The sequence below is a fragment of the Balaenoptera acutorostrata genome, chromosome 9 (assembly GCF_949987535.1).
Source record: "Balaenoptera acutorostrata chromosome 9, mBalAcu1.1, whole genome shotgun sequence".
NCBI classification, from domain to species: domain Eukaryota; kingdom Metazoa; phylum Chordata; class Mammalia; order Artiodactyla; family Balaenopteridae; genus Balaenoptera; species Balaenoptera acutorostrata.
The window spans coordinates 86989562-87007257 of record NC_080072.1 but is presented as its reverse complement, the minus strand read 5'-3'; the positions used below and the strand labels follow the sequence as shown (position 1 = coordinate 87007257).

General features: G+C 38.6%; 1 protein-coding gene across 5 annotated transcripts in view; it reads right to left on the bottom strand.

The window, feature by feature from the left end:
* ELMOD1 (ELMO domain containing 1) overlaps positions 1-17696 on the bottom strand; it is a 104998-nt gene that overhangs the window by 33448 nt on the left and 53854 nt on the right. For 4 of the 5 annotated variants that reach the window (XM_057552065.1, XM_057552062.1, XM_057552063.1 and 1 more), the window contains 4 exons: positions 13749-13894; positions 13583-13611; positions 12641-12738; positions 9092-9221 (listed from right to left, as the gene is read on the bottom strand). In XM_057552065.1, coding sequence (XP_057408048.1) covers positions 9092-9221; positions 12641-12738; positions 13583-13611; positions 13749-13893 — 402 coding nt within the window. In that variant the 5' untranslated portion in view covers position 13894. Of the gene's footprint in view, positions 1-9091; positions 9222-12640; positions 12739-13582; positions 13612-13748; positions 13933-17696 lie in introns of all 5 variants that reach the window. The other variant, XM_057552064.1, reaches the window with a different exon arrangement.

The following is a 17696-nucleotide window of genomic DNA, read 5'->3' as shown; positions in this document are numbered from 1 at the left end:
TAGAAAGACCTTGATCTCACTTCCTCTTACAGGCACACCAAAATCACAACTATCAGCATAACAACCATTGATGAAAAGGATCAAAACCTACCAGAAAAGATCTTCTACAACTAAAGATAAACAGAAGGAACAACAAAAAGATGGTAGGAGTGGGTGGAGTTGCAATATAGTCAAGTCCCATACCCCAGGTGGGTGATCCACAAATGGGAGAATAATTACAAATGCAGAGGTTCTCTCAAAGGAGTGAGAGGCCCAAGCCCCACATCAGACTCCCTAGCCTGGGGGTCTTGCACTGGGAAGATGAGCCCCCAGAGCATTGACTTTGAAGGCCAGCGGGTCTTTCTTTCTGAAGTCCCAAGGGGCTGGGGGAAATAGAGACTTCACTCTTAAAGGGCACACACAAAATCTCACATGCTGCAGGACCCAGGGAAGAAACAGTAATTTGATAGGTGCCTGCTGATCTTGGAGAGTCTTCCAGAGAGGAAGAGGCAACTGCAGCTCACCCTGAGAACATAGACACTTATGTTGATCTTGGAGAGTCTCCCAGAGAGGCAGGAGACAACTGCAGCTCACCCTGAGAACATAGACATTTATGGCTGCTATTTTGGGGAGTTCATTCTACCACATGGACAATGGTGCTGGCAAGCACCATTGTAGAATCCTCCCTCGAGCTAATTAGACCCAGGAACAAGCCTTGCCTTGGCCCAACAGTCTGTAGGCACCAGCACTGGGGTACCTCAGGCCAAGGAACTGACTGGATGGAGACACAGCCCCACCCACCAGCAGATAGGCTGCCTTAAGACATCCTAAACCAGCAGCTGCTTCTGGATATGGTCATGCCCACCAGAGAGCCAAGGATCCAGCTCCACCAACCACTGGGCAGGCACCAGTCCAAAAATCACCTGGACCCTGGCCCTGCTCTCCAGGGTACCTGCTCTAGCTTCCAGAGAAGCCTCACCCACCAGGGGAGCAGACAACAGCCACAAGAAAACCAAAGTTCCTCAGCCTGCGTACCTGGCCTGCCTACCAGTAGGCCAGGCCCCACACTGGGGTCAGCTATGAGCAGGCCAATACAAGCTTCAGGATGCCCCCGACCCTGCACCCAACTGTATCAGGAACTGGCCCCATCCACCAGCAATCTGACACCAGCTCTAGGACCCCTGGGCCCTGCAACCAGACTCTTGGACCTTGACTCCACTCAGCAGTGTGCCAGCACGAGCCTCAGGGTCACCCAGGATTCTGCAGCCAGCTGCCTTCTGACCTAGTCCCACCAACCAGCAGCCAACAGCCCCCACACAAGGCAGAGTCTGGCAACCAACCAGATCAGTGGCCAACCAAGCCTACCAGATTGCCCACATAGTCAGCTCACCACAACAGAAAGACCCATGCAGTCCTCAAAGGGGGAACCCCTAGAGCATATATAGCTCAGGTAAAGAGAGGGAAGTTTGCTGCTGGGATACATAGGACATCTCCTACAAAAAGCCATGACTCCAAGGTTGGGAAATGTAACTAACCTATCAGATTCATAAAAATAAAAACAGCAACCAAGTCACAATGAGGTGACAAAGGAACATGTTCCTAATGAAGGAACAAGACATAGCTCCAGAAGAAGAAATAAGTGAAGTGGAAATAGCCAATCTACTTGAGAAGATATGCAGGCTAGTGATTGTAAAGATGATCAAAGAACTTGGGAGAAGAATGGCTGCACACAGCAAGAAGTTAGAAGTTTTTAACAGAGAGTTAGGAAATATAAAGAAAAACTAGAGGTGAAGAATATAGTAGCTGAAATGAAAAATACACTAGAAGAAATAAACAGCAGAGTAAATGATACAGAGGAATGGATCAACGAGCTGGAATACAGAGTGTGTAAATCACTGATGTTGAAAAGACAAAAAAAAAGCATGAAAAGAAATGACGACAGTTTAATGAGGACCTCTGGGACCTCATCAGGCACACTAATATTTGCTTTATAGGGGTCCCAGAAGGAGAACAGAGAGAGAAAGGGGTTGGCTGAGGATATATTTGAAGACATAATAGATGAAAACTTCCCTAACCTGGGAAAGGAAACAGTTACCCAAGTTCAGGAAGCACAGAGAGTTCCATACAGGATTAAATATTAAAAGCAGCAGGGGAAAAGCAACACATTACATACAAGGGAACTCCCATAAGTCTGTCAGCTGACGTTTCAGCAGTAACTCTGCAGGCCAGAAGGGACTGGCATGATATATTTAAAGTGATGAAAGGGAAGAACCTGTAACCAAGAATACTGTATCTGGCAAGGCTCTCATTCAGATTTGATGGAGAAATCAAAAGCTTTATAGACAAGGAAAAGCTAAAAGAGTTCAGCAGCATCAAACCAGCTTTGCAAGAAATGTTAAAAGGACTTCTGTAAGTGAAAAAGAAAGGGCTACAACTAGAAACATGAAAATTACAAGAGGAAAAAGCTCATTGGTAAAGGCAAATGTACAGTAAAGATGGCAAATCTACACACAAAGACAGTGGGAAGGTTAAAAGGCAAAAGTAGTAAAATCATCTACATCCACAATAAGCAGTTAAGGGATACAAAAACAATTAGATGTAAAATATGATTTCAAAAACGGTAATCATGAGGGGAGGAGAGTACAAATGCAGGGTTGTTAAAATGCATTTGAAATTAAGAGATCAGCAACTTAAAACAATCAAGTGCATATATATAATACATAAAATATAAAAACCTCATGGGGACTTCCTTGGTGGTGCAGTGGTTAAGAATCCACCTGCCAGTGCAGGGAACACGGGTTCAATCCCTGGTCCGGGAAGATCCCACATGCCACGGAGCAACTAAGCCCATGTGCCATAACTACTGAGCCGGCACTCTAGAGCCTGCGAGCCACAACTACTGCGCCCATGTGCCACAACTACTGAAGCCCGCATGTCTAGAGCCCGTGCTCTGCAACAGGAGAAGCAACCACAATGAGAAGCCCACGCACAGCAATGAAGAGTAGCTCCCCCTCACTGCAACTAGAGAAAGCCTGCACACAGCAACGAAGACCCAACGCAGCCAAAATAAAATTTAAAAAAAAACCAACAACTAAACAACAAACAAAAAAAACCTCATGGTAACCACAAACCAAAACTCTATAATAGATACACACAAAAAAGAAAAAGGAATCCAAACATAACACTAAAAATAGTCATCAAATCACAAAAGAAGAGATCAAAGAAGAAAGGAACAAAAAAGAACTACAAAACAACCGTCAAACAATTAACAAAATGGCAAAAAGAACACACTTATCAACAATTACTTTAAATGTAAATGGAGTAAGTGCTCTAATCAAAAGATATAGAATGGCTTGGGCTTTCCTGGTGGCGCAGTGGTTGGGAATCTGCCTGTCAGTGCAGGGGACATGGGTTCGAGCCCTGGTCTGGGAAGATCCCACATGCCGCAGAGCAACTAAGCCCGTGAGCCACAACTACTGAGCCTGCGCGTCTGGAGCCTGTGCTCCGCAACAAGAAAGGCTGCGATAGTGAGAGGCCCGTGCACCACGATGAAGAGTGGCCCCCACTTGCCACAACTAGAGAAAGCCCTTGCACAGAAACGAAGACTCAACACAGCCAAAAATAAATAAATTAATTAATTAATTTAAAAAAAAGAAATTAACAAAACCAGTCACAAAATAAAATTAAAACTCCATTATAAATTGTAACAATTGTGGCAGTATTTACCATAATTCAAAATATGCATACTTAAAAAAAAAGATATAGAATGGCTGAATAGGTACAAAAACAAGACCTGTATATATATTGCCTACAAGAGACTCACTTCAGATCTAAAGACACACACAGACTGAATGTGAGGGGTGGAAAAAGGTATTCCATGCAAATGGAAATCAAAAGAAAGCTGGGGTAGCAATACTTATATCAGACAAAATAGGCTTTAAAATACTGGTATAGGATACAAGGAAGGACATTACATAATGATAAAGAGATCAATCCAAGAATAAGATATAACAACTGTAAATATATTTGCACCCAACATAAGAGCACCTAGATACATAAAGTAAATATTAACAATGTAAAGGGAGAAATTGACAGAAACACAATAATAGTAGGGGACTTTAACACCCCATTTACATCAATGGACAGATCCCAGACAGAAAATCAATAAGGAAACACTGGCCTTAAAAGACACATTAGACACATGGACTTTATATATATGCATATATATATATATATATATATATATATATATATATATACATATGTATGTATATATACATCCACATATGTGTATGTATGTGTATACACACACACACACACAATGCATTCCATCTAAAAGTAGCAGAATACACATTCCTTTTGAGCGTACATGGAACATTCTCTAGGATAGATCACATGCTGAGCATAAAACAAGCCCCAGTAAATTTCAGAAAATTGAAATCATATCAAGCATCTTTTCCGACCACAATGCTATGAGACTAGAAATCAACTACAAGAAAAAAACTGCAAAAAACACAAACACAGGGAGACTAAACAATATGCTACTGAACAACCAATGGATCACTGAAGAAACAGAGGAGGAAATTAAAAAGTACCTGGAGACAAATGAAAATGAAAACCCAATGAACTAAAATCTACAGGATGCAGCAAAAGCAGTTCTAAGAGGAAAGTTTATAGCAATACAAGTTTACCTCAGGAAACAAGAAAAATCTCAAATAAACAACCTTATACCAAAAGAACTAGAGAAAGAACAAATAAAATCCAAATTTAGTAGGAGGGAAAAAAATTATAATGATCAGAGCAGAAATAAATGAAATAGAGTCTAAAGAAACAATAGAAAAGATCAATTAAACTAAGAGCTGGATTTTTGAAAAGATAAACAAATAGATAAACCTTTAGCCAGATTCACCAAGAAAAAAAGAGAAGGAGCCCAAATCAATAAAATCAGAAATGAAGTAGGAGTAATTAAAACTGACACCACAGAAATATAAAGAATCATAAGAGACTACTATGAATAACTGTATGCCAATAAAATGAACAACCTAGAAGAAATGGACAAATTCCTAGAAATGTACAATCTCCCAGGACTGAATGAGGAAGAAATAGAAAATGTGAACAGATCAATTGCCAGTAATGAAATTGAATCAGTAATAAAAAAACTCTCAACAAACATAAGTCCAGCACCAGCAGTCTCCCAAGGCAATAGAAGTAAAAGCAAAAATAAATAAATGGGGATAATCAAACTTATAAGCTTTGCCCAAAAAAGGAAACCATAAACAAAATGAAAAGACAACCTATGTACTGGGAGAAAATATTTTCAAACAATGTGACTGACAAGGGCTTAATTTCCAAAATATACAAACAGCTCATACAACTCAATGACAAAACAACAAACATCCCAACCAAAAAATGAGCAGAAGATCTAAACAGACATTTCTCCAAGGAAGACATACAGATGGGCAATAGGCACATGAAAAGATGCTCAACATCGCTAATTACTAGAGAAATGCAAATCAAAACTACAATGAGGTATCACCTTACACCAGTCAGAATGGCCATCATTAAAACCTTTACAAATAACAAATGCTGGAGAGGGTGTGGAGGAAAGGGAACCCTCCTACACTGTTGCCGGGAACGTAAACTGGTGCAGCCACCTTGGAAAACAGTGTGGAGGTTCCTCAAAAAACTAAAAATAGAGTTGCCATATGATCCAGTAATCCCACTCCTGGGCATATATCTGGACAAAACTATAATTCAAAAAGATACATGAACTCCAATGTTCATAGCAATATTTACAACAGCCAAGCAATAGCAATAGAAATAGCAATAGCAATATTTACAACAGCCAAGATACAGAAGCAACCTAAATGTCCATTGACAGATGAGTGGATAAAGACAGAATACAACTCAGTCATAAAAAAGAATGAAATAATGCTATTTGCAGCAACATGGATGCACCTAGAGATTATCATACTAAGTGAAGTAAGTCAGACAGAGAAAGACAAATACCATATGATATCACTTATATGTGGAATCTAAAATATGACACAAATGAACTTATTTATAAAACAGAAACAGATTCACAGACATAGAGAACAGATTGTGGTAGGGGAGGGATTGATTGGGAGTTTGGGATTAGCAGATGCAAACTATCATATATGGAATGGATAAACAAGTTCTTACTGCTATATTCAATACCCTGTAATAAACCACAATTGAAAAGAATATATATATACATATGTGTGTATACATATATATATGAAACTGAATCACTTTGCTGTACACCAGAAACTAACACAACACTGTAAATCAACTATACTTCAATAAAAATAAAACTTTTAAAAAAATCCAATTAAAAAATAGGCAGAAGACCTGAATAGACATTTTTCCTAAGAGGACATAAATTTGGCCAACAGGCACCGAAGAGATGCTCAACATCATTAATCATCAGAGAAATGCAAGTCAAAACCACAATGAGATATCACCTCATGCCTGTCAAAATGGCTATCATCAGAAAGACCACAAATAACAAATGTTGATGAGGATGTGGAGAAAAGGAAGCCTTTGTACACTGTTGGTGGTAATATAAATTGGTGCAGTCACTGTGGAGAATAGTATGGCAGCTTCAGAAAACTAAAAATAAAGCTACTATATGGCCCAGCAATTCCACTCCTGGGTATATATTTGAAAAACTTGAAAACACTATTTTGAAAGGATACATGCACCCCAATGTTCATAGCAGCATTATTTACAGTTGCCAGGATATGGAAGCAACCTAAGTGTCCATCAGCAGATAAATGGATAAAGAATATGTGGTTATAGGGACATCCCTGGTGGTGCAGTAGTTAAGAATCTGCCTGCCAATGCAGGGGACAAGGGTTCGAGCCCTGGTCGGGGAAGATCCCACATGCTGCGGAGCACCTAAGCCCATGTGCCACAGCTACTGAGCCTGTGCTCTAGAGCCCATGAGCCACAACTACTGACCCCGTGTGCCACAACTACTGAAGCCCATGCACCTAGAGCCCATGCCCCACAACAAGAGAAGCCACCGCAATGAGACACCCATGCACCACAATGAAGAGTAGCCCCTGCTCACCGCAACTAGAGAAAGCCCGCACGCAGCAACGAAGACCCAATGCAGCCAAAAATAAATAAATAAATAAATTTATTTTTATAAAAAAGAATATGTGGTGTATATATATAATGGTGGTATATATATTCAGCCCTAAAAAGAATAAAATTTTGCCATTTGCAGCAACATGGATGGACTTGGAGGTATTATGCTAAGTGAAATAAGTCAGACAGATAAAGACAAATACTGCATGATATCACTTATAATATATGGAACCTAAAAAAATAAAACAAACTAGTAAATAAAACAAAAACGAAATAGACTCACAGATATAGAGAACAAACTAGTGGTTAGCAATTGGGAGATGGAAGCATGGAGGATCAAGACAGGGGTAGGGGATTAAGAGGTACAAACAACTATGTATAAAATAAGCTACAAGGATATTTTGTATAGCACAGGAAATATATCCAATATTTTATAAGTATAAATGAAGTATAACCTTTAAAAATTATGAATCACTATGTTGTATAACCTGAAACATATAATATTGTACACCAACTGTACCTCAATAAAAAATGTTTTTTAAATAAAGTTAATGATGAAAAAAATAAAGATAACTGTCACCTTGCCTACCTCTTATAGCTGTGACTATAAAAAATAATACCTACATACTCAAATTGTGACCACAGGTAAAAGTCATATCATAAAAGTTCTTGACCTGTATCTAATGACTTCAATAATTCATGCATTCAATCATATTTGTTGAAAACCTACGTACCAGCACACATACAACAGATCAACTAAGATGACATATAGCAAGTACCCAAATGTCATTGATTCAGAGGGCATATCAGCCATTTTAATGAATTGTTCAGGAGCTGTGGCCAGTCTGTTAATTATAACACCTCTTTTCTCTTTCATCACCTCTTATTTCCCACCTTGAGTTCGTTTTATTAAACTTGACTATCTCTATCAGAACATAAAGAAAAAAGCAACCAAAGAGATGAAGGTCAGCCAGTAGGTTGGCTAAAATTAAGCAGAGGAGAAAGGGAAGAAGAAACCATTTGTAAGAATGAGGCCTCTTTAATTTTAATGGTTGACATCAGGTCTAGCACTAATTAGTAGAGACAAATGAATCATCTGCTTAACTACCTACATACACAAAAATACACACTCCACACAAAAACACAACAGGATACATTTTTTAAATGGCAGCTTCTATTTACATCTTTCAATAAAATAAAATTAAGGCAGCTAAACAAATGTATTACTCCAATTTCATTACTGCCTTTTTGAATTCTAGGAAAGGACAAAGAAGCATTCCATCCTAAGAAGCATCTATTTTCAGAAATGAATTTATAAAACATTTCAGATGAGTAGTTCTAAAGGTTTGTCTTAATATTTTTTGTCTTAATTTTTTAAAGTTTTATTGATGTGTCATAATACACTATCAGATCAGATCAGATTTTTAAGGTTTTGTTTGACAGCCAAGAAGGAGTATTTATAACTGCATATTATTCTTCAAACAGCTTTAATACACCATATGTAAACCCTTACTTACTCTTCTAATACTCAAGTTACATGAATAAATAATCAGCATTAAGATCTTGGGTAATTTCCCCAGGGAGCTATTGTGGAAGCAAAAACCAACTTCATCTTCTTTGATGTCTATTAAAAGTCGTAAATGGAAATCCTAGGTCACTCTTTGACAAATTCTATTTCTCCTATTGGCTTTCAACACAGTTAAACAATCTAAACTTGAGCCAAATGTGAGAGGCCATAGAAATCACCTCTGATGCTTTCTCAGATTCCAAATGAAAATTGGCTTTATATTTAACTTCTCACATGAATTTTCTATTGAACAATTTACCTCCAACATCTGAACCAGCAAGAAAATGTAGGCTTTACCAATCAGTTCAGTGTCCATGTCGTATTCACCTTTGTGCCCCGCCATGTCCAGAGCAGTGCCTAGCACATAGCAGGAGCTTGGCAAACATTAGCTGACCTAAGCGAAGAACTGAAATGTGTTCAAGGACTAACCTTCAAAAGCATTTCTTCATGTTGGGGATTATCAGAGTCATAGGGTTCTCTGCGCAGTTTTTCCACATCTGCAATAAGGTTTCTGTACCCAACAATTTGCAGAAGGCAAGCTTGAAGAGAGATTCCCAACCTAACGTGTTAAAAAATAGAAGAAACACACATGAGGGAAAAAAACCACATTCTCTGGCATTTGTTCACTTGATGTATGCACAATAGGACTTTTCATATTTATATAATATTTGGAAATTGCTCATATAGGATCTAATAGAAGCACAATTTTTAACTGAAGCTCCACATGGACAGTTGTGGAACTTGGCTAAAATTTACCTCTCATTCCAGCCTTTTCTTAAGCCAAATTGCAATAATATGGCTTAAAAACAAGGGAGCTGTTTATGCAAGTGACTTGAAAGATGTAGAAAATATAGGTGATCATGGTTTCTTAGGGATCATTTAGCTCCCTTAGGTAGATATAGCAGAAACACTTCAGAAGGGTGTGTGGGGGTAGGTGTCAGTGAGAGAGAGATAAATAGCCCTCAGGGGCTTAGGGGTAAGAAAAATTTTGAAACAAATAAAAACAACAATAAAAATACCTCTGCTTGCAGAGAACCCCTGACAGATAAGGCAATGGTAAGAGAAAGAACTCAGTACTTTACAAAATTTCCCATTCCATTCTGACTGCTCTACTTGTCTGAATGCCTATTCTTATGCTGAAACAGAATCTGCTTTCTTTATTACCAAGTGGTTCAAACACTGTTCTCAGAGCAAATTCATTTCCACTTTTCCCTGCCATGCCTATTCATTTTAAGACAGGAAGAATTCTTTCTTCTAGTCTCATCTCCAGGGTTAAAAAAAAAACAACCAAAAAAAAAAAAAAAAAAAAAAACTCCCCTCTTCCTTCAATTCCTTCTCATGGGACATGGTTTTCAGATGTTTTACTATCTTGCTCAGTCTTCTTGAATGCACAGTTTGTATGATTAACAGTCCCCTTAAAACGTATCACTGGAACAAAAAAGAATCTGGCAAGCATGACATAGAGAGGATCATTACTTCCTGTGATCTGAATGCTGTTTTTCTCTCCCACAACGCAGAAAGTAAAATAGGGTCTCTTTAAGCAATCACATAACATTACAAGTTTATTAAACAGGTGGCTAAATAATCACCAAGATCCTTTTTTCCTATAAACTACTGTTACATAAATTATCTTCCTGTACTCATTTGATGGCATTTTTAAATCTAAAGGTAGTATTTCATGTTTATTTTTTCCTGCTAATTTCTTTATAGTTATTCACTTTTGTGATTCAACAATAGCAATTTCATATGATTCAGCCTAAGAGTTACTGTTCAATATACTCCAACTTCTAATTCACTCACTAAATTTAAGCATTTTTTGTTGGAGTTGGGGGATCACCATAATCACAATGACAGTGTCATAATCATCTTTTTTTGGGGGGGATGAGATGTATAGAGGTTAAGTCTAAAATTGGGGACAATAGAAAAATTTAAGTTTTAGGATTGTATGCTTACTCCAAACATAGAAGGCAGTGTCAGATAACCCAGAATACTAAACTTAAATAAAATTGAATGTTCAATTAAAAAAAACTAAATCAGATATTTAGGAAAAAGGCACAGGGGTACTCGTCACCCAAAAATTCAACACAGGACTGAGAAGAGAGTTAATTTTGAGGGAAAGAAGGGAGTGGGAGAAATAAAAAAGAAGAAAACAAAAGACCCAATTCAATTTGACTGTAGTAATTCTTAGCACCACTGTAAGTGGCACCTGAAAAATATGTATAAAACAAAGTAAGGTTAATAGTGGTAATGGCTTGATAAATTACAAGGTATTTCCCCCAGCCCTCTCTATCTCTTGATTTTTTTCCAGAAAATTATTCAATTAAAAAAAAAATCACATTTTGTCAATGTCAACCTGGAAAAAAACCTCACTAAAATCCATATTGAGCTTTAAAAAACATAATCTACTACCTATAAGTGTTTTTTTCTCCCTAAAAGAAATCAAAAGAATAGATGGTAAGGAAACACTTTTTTTTTTTTTTAAATAACTGGCTTTTTTTTTTAAATTAATTTATTTATTTATGGCTGTGTTGGGTCTTCGTTTGTGTGCGAGGGCTTTCTCTAGTTGTGGCAAGTGGGGGCCACTCTTCATCGCGGTGCGCGGGCCTCTCACTGTCGCGGCCTCTCTCGATGCGGAGCACAGGCTCCAGACGCGCAGGCTCAGTAATTGTGGCTCACGGGCCCAGTTGCTCCGCGTCATGTGGGATCTTCCCAGGCCAGGGCTCGAACCCGTGTCCCCTGCATTGGCAGGCAGACTCTCAACCACTGCGCCACCAGGGAAGCTCAGGAAACACTTTTGAATGAAATATATAACTTTCATAAAAGAGACAGAAAAGATTTGCTATTAAATCTAACCCAATCTCTAAATATGATTATAGGTCTAATATATCTCTCATGCCTAATTGTAATCATAAAATTTTGGTTCAACTTAATTTAAAATGAATTTCATTCTTACCAGCTTCCCAGAGAAATAAAATATGTCAGAAGATTTCAAAAAGACATTTACTGTATAATTAAATCACATTTAATGGCTGAATAAAGAAAAGGCAGCTAATTAGCTGAAGCTTCTACAGAAGAATACTATGGAGACTACATGGAAATGGAGTTTTGTGATGAGCCTCAATCAGCTAGTACTAGAATCCCTTCAAGATACAGACCTATGCAAAGTGCACTCTGAAATTCCCTTTGACTACAGCTTCTCATCTTTGGCAATTAAAAGCTTTCTTTAGTGATAACATCTGAAGTTCTTAAGTATGCACATCTAAAAGACAGTTTGTTACTTACCTAAACTTTATCTGAATATATCTGCAAACAGAATTTATTCTACCCAATATCCTTAGCCTAAAATTTTACAGAAAAATTCCTGTACACAATGGAAAATATAAAGCTAATTTTAAATGTCATGTACATCACCAAATGCATTTTAATACTTCCAAGATGAGATGACTAAATTACAAAGTTCTAAAGTCTTCATATAAAAACCATTTCTCTCTCCCACACATGCCTGTCTTCTTCACAAGCAGGTAGAAACTGTCTCCAAGATTATCAGCCTGTCATGAACTGAAGAAATATTCTTCATGGAGCAGAATCAGCTCAGGCACATTTACAATTTGAACATTTACTGTTAATGTAAAACACAGGCATCATATGGAGCGACTGTTGATGAATGGGCTCCCTTTATTTCACCTTCTGATATCAGAGGCATCCACCAGATTTCTTACATTCGTTGCATCTCAGAAGCATAAGCATAAATCACAACAGAAGTACAAAGCTGCTGCTATTTACAAATATGAAAAAGGTATCTTTTTTCTTTATTTTTCATCTGAAAGTCACAACATGCAGATGATTATTTGGGTCAGGGAAGAGAGAGAGAGAGAAAGAGCGTGTGAGACCATAGTTAGAGAGAGAGTATTTAGAAATACTAAATATGTGGCATGTGACTTCTGTTTTATATTTACAACATAATAAACATATTCTTACTGTGGATTTATGTCAGCATTAATTTTTTTCAGTTCCATAATGTCTTCTATAGTTTTTTCAATAGCATCAGGATGAACACTCACTGAAGTCTGCAGTAGCTGGAAAACATGTTTTAATCAGTTGTTTTGTCATGAACACTGGTGTCTTAAGTGGGGTATATTTAAATAGGGGCCTCAAATATTTGTTTAAAGCTTCTATATGAAGATAAGAAACTAAACTAAAGGCAAAAATTGATGTAGTATTTGAATTCTAGTAAGTTTGATATTTTCACAGTGGGGGTAGTACAATTTTTCTGATTAAGGTAATTAACATAAAACAAAAATACGTAAGTTTTTTTTACCATCTTCATCTGTTTTAAACTACTTACCTAGAAATAGTATATTTTCATTTTCTCACTCACCACACATGGCTTCCATTGTTAATGGGCATTATGTCTATGACTGTGTGAAGTACATGGGGGATATAGTCCTAAGGATGCCAAAATTAAATTAAATATTAAAGAATCTTGAGAAGCAGATTTTTCTTTCTTATGTGGATGCTTAACTATGTGCTATAAATGCTAGCATAGTGGCTTCTTTGATTTTCTTGGAAAATCTTGAGTATAAAGTTAAATGATTTGGATATTGATGAAATACCAGAGAGTTACCACTGATCTTATTTTCAAGGAATATTTATTTTATGATTTGGAAAGAGGTATAAAAAAGGATTAATTCATCAATGAAATAATATGTGCATCATAAATCTGCCTAGAAATTCTTGAGTGGCTGCTCTCATGTAAAAAGCACAGTGGTCTGTGATGGGAAAATAATTCATTCTTCTCAGTTTGCATTAGTATTCGTAGCCAAAAGTATATTTTTGTTTCTTAAAATTTTTACTTTTTGATGATGGAGGTAAGTCTTCAATTGAAAAGTTGCTGAAAAATATAGGAACAATTTTACTTACCTTACTTTTTGAATCCCTCAGTGATGTTTCTGGAAAAGAGATGATTTAAAAAGCCATTCAAAAATTATCTTTTACAAGTGGTTTACAATTACTATACTGAAAAATAACAGTGTATCCTCAATCCCAGAAAGCCTACATTTTGCTTACTGCTTTGTTTCGTGCTTACCGATTTTCATAGTTCTAGAAGCTCCAGGCTTGGTATTGTAACAGATCCGTTGCAGTTCACATCTTCCAGTCAGCTTTCTCATTACAAATTTCAGGCAACGCCACAAAAATTTACAGTAAAAATACAGGCACACCTGGATCAGCATTCTGTCAAAAACAAAAGATAGCACTCTTCCAATAGAACTCTGTAAGAGAATAGAAAGCAGACACCACCAGCAAGCAAACAAGCCCAGAAGAAAATCAACCATTAGACTTCTGGGTTTACAAGCATATTTCATTATTCTAACCCCATGTTATTTTATTTGAGGTAGCTACAAAGCCCATCATTGGGAGGGAAGCCCAAGGTCTGTAAGCACACACTTACTATGACTGCAAGCTCCAGAATGCCCTATTCTAGTAAATTTGACACACCAACAAATTGAGAGTGAAGCACAGGGATCCTTTCTTTTTCAAAGCAAATCAGTACCTCGAAAACAGAACCCTTGTGTTTTAGAAGCTGTCCCCCATAGACACAGGGAAAGGGCATGCTGTGGCATCTCCCATCTTCTGCCCCCACGAACAGCCTCTCAGCCAGCCCCAATTCACTTCCAGCTTCTTCTTAGTGTCTTATTTTTGGCTTCTGTGTTATTTCTTCCCCTGCTCCCATTTTTTTCCCCCTTCCCTCTGCTTTCCTTTCGGTACTGTTGTCCTCTTTGAGGACTTTGTTTTGTGGCCACCTATCTTCTCTGCTGACCAATCCCAGTACTTCTTGGATGTGCCAGAATGTCTCCACAACAGTTCGCTGAACAAGCATGTTGACCTTTGGTTCTTCAACATTCTCTGATTTAAACCTTCCAAAAACTCCACCTCTTGACAAGTTTGTTCTTGACTCCTGCTAAACAAAGTTTTCTTCATTGCACACCCTATCTCACTCCAATAATACCTTAACAAACTATAAAGTATATGGTCACCAATCATGCACTTATTTACAATGCCTCTGGCACATGTGAATTTGTGTTTTATGCCAACTTTTAGTTTTTAATATGTGAGTGTCTACTACTTCGTGGGATTGCTCAGCATCTCAAAATGACTCAAGCTATAGAAGTAAAGAGGACTTATCATCCAGGAACTTATATTCAACCCATCTTCTCTGAATACTAGAGTTTTCCTAGAAGGCAGAATTATTTTCCTAGAAGGCAGAATTATTTATATTACTTCCTATTGGTGTCATTTCTAAAAGATATTTCTTTTTCTCATATGTTCACTAATTCCCCCCAGCTCTAACATAAGGTGATCCAGGGCCATTAAGATGAATTTGTGTAGTTAACTAATATCCTCAATGATGTGATTAATCCCTGAATTTGAACCAAAACCTTGATTGTGTTCCTTTGTTCAATTGCTCTGGCTCCAATATCTTGAACAGCCTGTGTTAAAAATAACAATTCCAACTGACTTATACAAAAGTATGGTCTATATCATATAAATGCACTGGGACAGAGACCTTCAAGATGGCAGAGGAGTAAGACATGGAGATCACCTTCCTCCCCACAAATACAGCAGGAAAACATCTACATGTAGAACAACTCCTACAGAACACCTACTGAATGCTGGCAGAAGATCTCAAACTTCCCAAAAGGCAAGAAACTCCCAACATACCTGGGTAGGGCAAAAGAAAAAAGGAAAAACAGAGACAAAGAATAGGGATGGGACCTGCACCTCTGGGAGGGAGCTATGAAGGAGGAAAAGATTCCACACAGTAGGAAGACCCTTCACTTGTGGAGATGGGGAGGGGGGGAAGCTTCAGAGCCACAGAGGAGAGCACAGCAACAGGGGTGCAGAGGGCAAAGCAGAGAGATTCCTGCACAGAGGATCAGTGCTGACCAGCACTCACCAGCCTGAGAGGCTTGTCTGCTCAGCTGCCAGGGCGGGTGGGGGCTGGGAGCTGAGGCTCCAGCTTCGGAGGTCAGATCCCAGGGAGAGGACTGGGATTGGCTGTGTGAACACAGCCTGAAGAGGCCTAGTGCACCACACCTAGCCGGGAGGGAGTCTGGGAAAAAGTCTGGAACTGCCTAAGAGGCAAGAGACCATTGTTTCGGGTTGCATGAGGAGAAGGGATTCAGAGCACCACCTAAACAAGCTCCAGAAATGGGTGTGTGCCGTGGCTATCAGTGAGGACACAAGAGATGGGCATGAAACACTAAGGCTGCTGCTGCAGCCACCAAGAAGCCTGTGTGCAAGCACAGGTCACTATCCACATCTCCCCTCCTGAGAGCCAGTGCAGCCCACCACTGCCAGAGTCCTGTGATCCAGGAACAACTTCCCTGGGAGAACACACGGCGTGTCTCAGGCTGGTGCAACGTCACGCCGGCCACTGCCGCCACAGGCTCACCCCACATTGTATACCCTTCCCTCCTCCCCGGCCTGAGTGAGCCAGAGCACCTTAATCAGCTGCTACTTTAACCCTGTCCTGCCTGAGCGAAGAACAGACGCCCTCAGGTGTCCTACACACAAAGGTCAAGCCAAATCCAAAGCTGAACCCCAGGAGTTGTGTGAACAAAGAAGAGAAAGGGAAATCTCTCCCAGCAGCCTCAGGAGCAGCAGATTAAATCTCCACAATCAATTTGATGTACCCTGTGTCTCTGGAATACCTGAGTAGACAATGAATCATCCCAAAATTGAGGTGGTGGACGTTGGGAGCAACTGTAGACTTGGAGTTTGCTTTCTGTATCTAATTTGTTTCTGGTTTTATGTTTATCTTAGTTTAGTATTTAGAGTTTATTATTATTGGTAGATCTGTTTATTGATTTGGTTGCTCTCTTCCCTTTTTCTTTTTAATATACATATATATTTTTTTTTCCTTTTTCTCTTTTTGTGTGTATGTGTATGCTTCTTTGTGTGATTTTGTCTGTACAGCTTTGCTTTTACCATTTGTTCTAGGGTTCTGTCTGTCCGTTTATTTTTTGTTTTTTAAAAATTTTTTTTTAGTATACTTTTTAGTGCTTGTTATCATTGGTGGATTTGTTTATTCGTTTGGTTGCTCTCTTCTTTCTTTTATTACTTTTTAATTTTTTTAATTTTTAGTTTTTATTTTAATAACTTTATTTTATTTCTTTCTTTCTTTTTTTTTTCTCCCTTTTCTTCTGAGCCGTGTGGCTGACAGGTTCTTGGTGCTCCAGCCAGGTGTCAGGTCTGTGCCTCTGAGGTGGGAGACCCGAGTTCAGGACACTGGTCCACCAGAGACCTACCAGCTCCACGTAATATCAAACACTGAAAGCTCTCCCAGAGATGTCCATCTCAACGCTAAGACCCAGCTCCACTCAACAACCAACAAACTACAGTGCTGGACACCCTATGCCTAACAATGAGCAGGACAGAAACACACCCCCACCCATTAACAGAGAGGCTGCCTAAAATATAATAAGGTCACAGGCACCCCAAAACACACCATCAGATGCAGTCTTGCCCACCAGAAAGAAAAGATCCAGCCTCATCCACCAGAACACAGGCACCAGTCCCCTCCACCAGGAAGCCTACACAAGCCACTAAACCAACTTTAGCCACTGGGGGCAGACACCAAAATCAATGGGAACTATGAACCTGCAGCCTGTGAAAAGGAGACCCCAAACACAGTAAGTTAAGCAAAATGAGAAGACAGAGAGACACACAGCAGATGAAAGAAAAAGGTAAAAACCCACCAGACCAAAAAAATGAAGAAGAAATAAGCAGTCTACCTGAAAAAGATTTCAGAGTAATGATAGTAAAGATATCCAAAATCTTGGAAATAGGATGGAGAAAATACAAGAAATGTTTAACAAAGACCTAGAAGAACTAAAGAGCAAACAAACAATGATGAACAACACAATAAATGGAATTAAACATTCTCTAGAAGGAATCAATAGCAGAATAACTGAGGAGGAAGAACAGGTAAGTGATCTGGAAGATAAAATAGTGGAAATAACTACCACAGAGC